Source organism: Bactrocera latifrons, unplaced genomic scaffold (assembly GCF_001853355.1).
Source record: "Bactrocera latifrons isolate USDA-ARS-PBARC rearing strain unplaced genomic scaffold, ASM185335v1 scaffold_418, whole genome shotgun sequence".
Lineage (NCBI taxonomy): Eukaryota > Metazoa > Arthropoda > Insecta > Diptera > Tephritidae > Bactrocera > Bactrocera latifrons.
The window spans coordinates 93,942-103,016 of NW_017537066.1; the positions used below are offsets into that span (position 1 = coordinate 93,942).

Genomic DNA, 9,075 nt, shown 5'->3' on the forward strand with positions numbered 1-9,075 from the left:
AAATAAAAAAATAAAAAAAAAAAAGTTCAGTTATATATTAAAACAAATTATCAATTTCCATATTTATTTTAACATAAATTTACAAATGTACATCATACAATTTAAAATTGACAAGAGTGTAAATTAATTTGATATCTAAATTTATTTTAAGCTGTATCAACCAAGTACAAACTCAAATTGTATTAAGTGTTCCATCTCAATTCTTAGTGCAATTACTATATAGCGTATTAACACACACTTCTTAATTAAAACTTTGTAAAAAAGAAGCAGATTTATTTATAAGTCTCTTTTATTTCCATTTGTTCAAATCTATTCATTTCCGCTTTAGTTACAAGATCGCTTGATTTGAAGTTGATTGCAGAAACTACGTGTCAAAATTGATTTAAATTGACAATTGTGAACCCACAAGCAACTTGATAGTCAATAACAGTTTCAATATGCCATCGCCATAGAAACAACTAAACATTTTTTAGTTTTGCACATTTTTTTTATATAACGAAAAGATGAAATGGGAAACGAAAACAGCTTGAATATATTCCAATTCCTTATTCTTTGCTTTTTTGAACATTGCTTGTTCTACCCTACAAGTTTTTCGAGAGCCACATTACTCGACGACTTTACTGGAAAAACTGGTTTCTAGAAAAGTGAGATACTGGTAGTAGAAGAGTGTGGGTGTATTGTAACTTGAAATCAATTTCTTGATTGTGTAACGTCTGGGTTAGTAGGAAGTCTGAAATTAGTATCCGTGTTGTAACATTAGTGTTTGCAAAACCCGTTTTATTTGAGTGCTAGTGTTTAATTGTGATTTAACTCCCAAAGTAAATGCCACAGAAAGTATTTCAACTGTATGCTCTTGCAATAGTAGAGTCATTTCAACTAAGTTGTCTACAGCGGTTGTGGCAACAGATGAATTATCATCCCTCAAGCATTGAATGTATGCATTAAGTGTGCAACGATTAATGTCAGAGCGTCCCGGGTTGTGTTTTAAATGGCGAACTAAAAGTATAAAAGCATTAGAGCGTATCTGTGCACTTGGAGAAAATATTAACTCCAGTAGCCGATCAAATACCTCGTTTAAATATGAAAAGCGTTTAGATGTAAGACTTTCTATTTCCTGTAAAGGTCCTAAAATAGTTTCTTCCGTACTAGAGTTTTTAATTATGGTTATAAGGTCAGTAAAATGTTGAGATAATGTAAGTGGTTTTGTAAATGGTGCAGAAATAGAAAACTGAACTCCTTTGTTATTAGATTCAAACAAATTTGTAGAAGTAACTTCCGAAGTTTCACAATCTGTTGAAATAAAGCTATTATTATTTACATGCTCTTCTAATTCAAAATCGGTCTTATTTTCTTCATCGTTTAACTCATTTATTGTGACACCTTTTTGCTGTAAAAGAGCTATACCTTGTACAAGTTGATGCAATGACGTTATGGAATTAAATTTAACTGATAATTCCATTAAAATTCCAACATATTTTTCAATATATAGCAGCGCGCTAGACGGATTGGAATTGATATATGCTTGTAATAGTTCAACAAATTTTATCAATATGTGATATGACTCTTTAATAAAGCTGTGATGCTTAAAAAATGAAAAATAACACTCCAATGCTGTTTGAAATTCAGTTTTATAACTGTCGTCAAACAATATGGGCTGTAATAGTTGAAGTGCCCGTAATATTTGAATAAAACGATGAAAGTGATATTCGTCGCGCAATAAGCGGACACCTAATTGAGCTCTACCTTGTATTAGGGATGATAAAACACCTAGTTGACGTAAAAATAAAACAGGATGCGATGCAGCAAATTTTCGTATTAACATTTCAATATCACTAGAAAGTGTTTCGAAATCTTTCCTAAGGAAAAGATTTCCGAGACAAGTAATTAGATAGTTTGATACTTTCTCAGCTTTGCAACCCCTTAAAGTAGTTATTTTCGTTTCATGTTCTTTTAAATTGTTGGTCATAAAGCGAATAGAAGGTTGCAAAAGATACATTTGGTGAATAATCTTTATCTTCAACAAATGGGGGCATGATTTCCTGAACATATATTCTATTAATTTGGAAATATCTTTATGCTTCCTTCTTGTTATCCTAAATAGTAGGCTAATGCGTGAGCAAATTTTATAATCATGAACTTCTAAGCTAGAATGTAAGCTTGAATCGGCTTCATTTATAATAAAACTAATTAAAGCATTCATCTCGACTTCGTCTAATAAAAACATAATTTCCGGAAAATTTGTTTTAGATATAGTTTTGTCTCTACCTTGCCAAAGTTTTGGATTATTAATAAGCGCTTCAACGAAATTGAGAGCGGTAATGGAATCAATATTTTGTTGCATTTCATGCATTAACAATTTCAAAGTAAATAGTACTGTTCCCCAACTCATTTGATGACATATTAAGGAAAGCATATGAAACCGAAAATCTGCACAGTTTTTTGTAAATAGAAGGCCAATCTGATTCTGCTTGCGTAAGTTTGTGAACTCTGAATCTATTTCACATAATCGGTCGACAATTAATCCACAATGGCACAAAAATTTCACCTCCTCCGATATTTTCTCCTTTTTTAAACCAAATAACATTTCAATGTCTTCCATGGTCGGTTTACGTGCAATACTTCCGCCAGCTTTTGAAGACATTTGAAAAAATTCATTCTCTTTCCGTTTTATTATTATGAACAAACTTTTTATATACACATAAATGTTTCCTTTTAAATTCATTTCTACTTCCCATAACGCTTCACATTCAGTCAGTTTCTCAAATAAAACACCGAATTCATTCGAAGTAATAAATTTTTGTTTTAGAAGTACTCTTAAAAATGTGCACGTATGTTTTATTTGCGATGTTGTTTGATGGGATATTGAACGCTTGTATCTGTCAATAATTCGCAATAAGCATATCCAACCCTTTTTCAAATGACTGGTCATAAGTTCTCTACGATTTTTAGTTAACAAAAAATCTCTATCAAGGAAATGATTAATTAATCTACGAAATCGAGTACAACTTAGGCAATGGTAATGCGAAGTTTTTAATACATCTCCAATTATGTCTTCAATATCTTTATTTACTCGATAATGAGATGTAGGTGCTAGAGGTTGGAAGCTTTTCTCGAAACTTAAGAGGCCTAAACCTGTATCAGTTTGTTTTGGATTATCTGGGACAGTTTGCGAATGAGAGTACAATTCAAGGGCTTTTACAGTAAAATGACCATTTTTTGCTCCTCTTTTTTGTTGTATTTCAATCAATTGAGCTAAGTAAGCTTTGTTAAGTATTGCACTTTTAACAAGTTCCAGTTCCTCATTCACAGCATGGTCCAACAAGGCTAATAATTTTGACATGGAAATCACTGGTGTTCCGAAATTTTGCACAAACAGAACAATTTGATCTGGAGTAAGATCTAAGAGAGCCGCTTCAATCAAGCGGTCAACTGAAGAGCGAATCATTTTCAATTTTAGCCAATCAGGTAACAGTTGCACTGCTTCATGTGGCATATTCGGTAAGAAGCCAGATGGCGGTCTTCGACCTATGGGAAACCAGTAATCCAAAATTGGAAGCGATTCAGGCATTTGACTGCTAGATTGTGTTAATAAGATTATAAAGGCATGAATAATGTTTAAATGAAGAGGTAATTGTGCTCCATCCTCGAATTGGACCATAAGTAAGTCTGGGTATTCAGTCCATTCATAAGGCTCTCTGTGTTCTCTTAGACGAATAATATAATTATTGAACATAACAAAAAGACATTTTAAAGTTTGAAACTGACATTCAGCGAAATTAGTGTCGTTTTGTCCCAGTAATATATCCCCATTCGCTGGTATAATGTGCTGAAACATAGTACTCCGTTCCACAATTAATTGTGCCATGTCAATGACGTGATCGAGCATATCAATAACTCCATCGTTAATAGTATGCGCAGCTACAAACTGGATATAAGCCATTACTAACAGAGGTGAATTTTCAACCTGACATGCAGATCTTAGTTGTGGTATCATAAAAGATAGCGCTTCTTTAAAACATGGAATCTGTGGTATTGACTTTAGTAGCCAATCATTTAACTCGGTGTTATCTTTAAAAATAATTTTTAAGCCGCATATTGCAGCGTTGCGCGATTGTTTAACTGTTGATGATAATCTCCGAAAAATGTAGTCTAAAACTTCGCAGACAGTCCTTTTCTGATATTGTTCTTCCATTACAAGATTCCTCAAGTAACAAACCAATTCTCCGTCCCGATTATTTTCTTCAGTAATTGCATTAGTATTAAATAACAGGAACTCACATAAACATTGCACTGGAAGGTGACTGAAATCCCCTTCACTGCTCTGTACCAGATCTGAAAGCCATGGCATAGACTTTGTTGTACCTTGTCGTTGAATTATATCAAGCAGTAAATCAGGCCTACGGCAGCGACATAGTAGGTATCCCAACTTTAAACTTTTATTTAGTCCTTTCACCTGTTCCAAAACACTATTAGGAATTCTTCGAACCTGTCCCATTGGGTCCATTAGCATTAACTGTGATATTAATATCGCATTATCCTCAGTAATAATAGCTTGAGAAGTTTGTGCTGCCAAATATGATTCCAACTGAAGTATTTGGGCTTTTTCAAGAGAAACCAACTGTAACGATAAAAAATTACAATAACTTAGTAGATGAAATCATAAAATGCAAAAACATTTTAAGTATTTTGTAAATTCATTTGAATTGTAATTGTGTGAATAACATATTCGAAGTTAAAATGCCAGTGTCACCAAGTGTACTAGTTTAATTTATTTTATTTGTATTGTCTTGACAGGGTGTATATTTCGGAGGGCGATTCAGGTATCCAGATTGAGCGAGGCCGTATCGTTGACGATCAAAAAGTATATCTAGCGCCAGATCGTTGTGGCAATCGGAAATGTAAACGTGGTGCTCGGGATGGTGGACAACTCCAATAATTGACCTTTCTCGAAACGAATGCGTTAAGGGCGATGATCATGACCTTTTTCATTAGTGAAGTGGTGTATTGTCTCGGTGCAAAGGTGTGCTTTGTTTCCGGTGTGTTTATGTATAAGTGTGGTGTAGAATGGAGTGTCCAAGTAGGTAGAGGTTTCACTCATTTAAACTTTCAGTCCGCCTAGACAAATATTTTGCCTAGTAGTACACGTACAGGGTTTGTCCGAAAAGTAATAGGACTGATTTTTTTCCCGCCGAAACTGTACTTCTAAGCGTGCGCGCATTCGGTAGAGGGCGTTCCTAGTTAACGAATGAGCACCTGGAGAGTCAGGACAAATACGCGCGACATGTTTCTGTGAATGGTGCAAACACAGAGTTCATTATAGCAGAGGTACGCGTTTAAAGTCTGTGTGAAACTCGGTAAATCTGCGGCACAGATGATTTCATATGATCAAGCAGACTTAACCAGATGTTCCTCACAAAGCCAAAGTTGAGACAAAAACGCAATTTATCGAATGGCACACACCGGCGTCTCCTCGCCCAAAAATGGGAAGAATGAGCAAATTCAAAGTGAAAACGATGCTCATTATCTTTTTTGACCTTTAATGTCACAATGAATTTATTCCTCCTGTACAAAACGTCAATAAAATTTTCAGCCAAAAGTCTTTTTGAAATTGTTGTCATCAAGCATTATTTGGGGTATAAGATCGCTGCCTAATATAATAACAATTTGAGAGAGGGTAAACACTTTTGTAAAAGTTTGCTAGTTAGGCGATAGCTTGGAAGCATGTTTGTTAGTTGCGGTAGGGCTATAGCTTCTGCTTTAAATCGCGTATCTGCTTTGACGGGAAACTAAGGTAATTGGGCAGATTTCATTTGGGTTTCACATTACTCTGCATAAAATAACAATATTAAATAAATTTGAAATTTGAATTTAACCTACATATTTTACTTTACAATAACTGAAGATCTATAATACATTTAAAGTTTTGTGTTTTAGATCATATTACTTTTAATTTATGTAAATTATTATAACGTTTAACTAATTCTTATATCACCACATAGTCAAGCCTTAGAAGCATTGACCTACAACTAATCGATATGGATATAGGGTTATATATGAATGGCCAAGATGACGAGAAAAGTTGAAATCCGGTTGGCTGTCTGTTCATCCGTCCGAGCAAGCTGTAACCTGTGTAACAATTGAGATATCTTGATGAAACTTGGTATGTAGGTTCCTTAGTATAAAAAAATCGCGTTCGTAGATGGGCGTAAACATATAAAGTGCCATAACTAAGCACTAAATTAAGATATGAAGCGGTAATCAGGCACCTGTGGGCAAAATTTAAAAAAAAAAAAGTGGGCGTGGACCCGGCACCTCCTGGTTAGAATCTGCTATCCTTATCGATTGTCCTGTGAGAATTTCATGACATTTCATTGATTGGAAGTGAAGTTATTGCGTTTTAAGTGTAAGTATGTTTGTGTTATCGGTGCGAAAATGAGCTTCGAACAAAGAGCCAACATTAAATTTTGTTTTAAAAATGGCAAATTTATGGCGATTATTGCCTATCCCGTAGCAGGGTGCACGAGTGGTTTCAATGTTTTCAAAGTGGTCGTGAGGACATAAAGGACGATCAACATGTCTGCCAATCAAAATCGTGATCCCCGAAAAATCCATCGAAACTGTGCGTGAATTCATCACAAATCAGCCGAAATCATCATTGAAATTCATGGAAATGGAATTGAATATCTCCAAAACATCGATTTATCGTATTTTCACCAAACATTTGGTGTGTACACGGTTTATTCCGCACAAAACTGACGACAAAAAATTGCTTAGAATCCGACATTCGAAGAACGATTATTTGACCAAAAATCACATTTAAACCATTAACCACTCTCCGTATTCACCTTATATGGCACCGTGCGACTTCTTCCGTTTCGGAAAAATGCGTTTGCCTATGAAAGGAAAACGTTATGCAGACGTAGAGACCATTCAAAAGACTTTCACCGGCATAAAAACCATTTGTTCAGTTTTTTTGTTTTTAAATCCTGTTTACTCTGGAACGTACATTGTATAATTGAAATTCGAGATAATCCTTCCCTGACAATGGAATCTGTGTGTTAAAAATGTTAATAGAAAAATTTCCGAACTTACAGGTCACTTTATACCGCATATATCGGAAAACATAAGAGCCTAAAATAAATACAATCAGGTGAAAACTTGCCCTATCTTTTGCACCTGAAGGTATTTCCTTGGCTTTTATTCTGGCAAGTTGAAGAGTATGAAATGTAAGTTCCGGAACTTATCTTTCCTTACTTGTTTCATATTTACTTTATTTATACGGACGTGTGCGAATAACGAACAAACTTTTGTTGCGAAAACTCGTGACAGGGAAAGAGAAAGTCTATACAATTGGTCATGCTCGGACACTTTTTGTTCATTGTTTTTATTTTCAAATTTATGCAGTTGATTGTGTTTAATTAGAGTACCTAATTTATCGAGTAGCACATACAACTGTATTTTTATTCTAATAAACACGTAAGACCCATTAAAAATATAAAGGAGAACGTCCGTCGATTGTGTAAAAATTATACTTTCCTGCTTGTAATTATTAGATATTACAGTTTAATAAAGTTTGATAAAAATATTAATGTTGGTGGGCAAGACTAAAGGTCGAAGAAAAAAGTAAGCATGCATGATCACATCAAACGTTTCTGTCGCAGATTTACCGAGTTTGCACAGAATTTAATCGACTACCTCTGTTACACCACTCACAGAAGCACTTTGAGCGAAAATGTTTGTCCTGACTCCCCAGGTGCTCGGAGGCCACTGACCAGCCGCTCGTTCGGTCGTCGGTGCGGGTGAGTTATGACTAATTCATTGATTTTCGAATTTACAAACTTAATTGTTTGCTTGCACAGCAACTTTGTACAATAACCTAATTCATTTTGTTTTTTACAACAACCGAAATGCATTGATCACTGCAATAGTAATTCGATACTTTAATTTTAGTTTATTTTAATAATTTTGTGCAACGATCGCTTTCGTTGCACTTAATCGATTTCACAAACATATGTATGAGTTCAACTAACGTTGTGCTGAATCCGCAGTCGAAAATTTAAGAACTATATAAATATAACTAGTTTTTAAAGAAAGTTTGTTAGTTCTTAAGCAGGAACCGAACTGTAGGTCACACAATAAATAAAAATTTAAAATTTTAACCTTTCGTTCGACTTTAATTACGAAAGTCGCGCGCTTCGAAATACAGTCGCTGCGGAAGAAAATCGGTCCTATTATTTTCTGGACAAATCCTGTTATTTAAAGCAGATTCCACCCATTTTCAATACAAGCTCAAATGGTTGAAGCTGATCGTCTTCGTCGGGGCCCGACATATAAATATCTACTAGATTCCAGCATAAAAAAACTCATCAAGCTAAATGGCTGTCTTAGGATCAAAACACGGACACTGCTCTATGCAGCAAAAAAACGCACGTCAATAAAAACAAGAAATGGTCGACGTCCAAGAGCTGCTATCAAAACAGAAAGGCAAACGACGTTAGAACGACATAGATTTTGAAGAATAAATTAAGAATTTTATAATTATGAACAAAGTCTTACTATTTTTTGACCACATAAAAATTTCATGAATTTTCAAATTAGATCACCTAATGAATATTGCTGATGATTTGAACAGAAAAAGACAAGCAATTAATTTGTTTACTTCAAATTCATCCCACCGTAAATATGGCGATGTTGTTCCTATGACGTCAACGGTTGTGACGACCTGTATACTATCATCTTTGACACTAGCCCTACCAAGTATTGTTTCCATATTTCTAGGTTATTTCAGAGAAAAGAATCGCTGTGTGACCTACAGTAACGCGGACTATGTTCGAATCAATAGATAACAGCATAATTATACTTAATAACTTTAGTGGTAGCGTTAAATTTTACACGTTTACAATGTCACCATTCTGGTAAATTCACAAAAACAAGGCAAAACAAGTAAGGAGGGGCTAAGTTCGGGTGTTACCGAACTTAGCCCGTATTTTATACTCTCGCATGATAAAGTGATAACCGAGATTTCATTATCTGTCATTTACATATTTTTTTATTTTGCTGTAAATTAATTAGATT

General features: G+C 34.5%; 1 protein-coding gene across 1 annotated transcript in view; it reads right to left on the bottom strand.

The window, feature by feature from the left end:
• Positions 1-496: 496 nt before the first annotated feature.
• Positions 497-9,075, bottom strand: part of LOC108972700 (integrator complex subunit 1) — a 62,759-nt gene continuing 54,180 nt past the window's right edge. Inside the window, exon 3 of the mRNA XM_018939416.1 lies at positions 497-4,618. Coding sequence (XP_018794961.1) covers positions 737-4,618 — 3,882 coding nt within the window. The 3' untranslated portion in view covers positions 497-736. The remainder of the gene's footprint in view (positions 4,619-9,075) is intronic.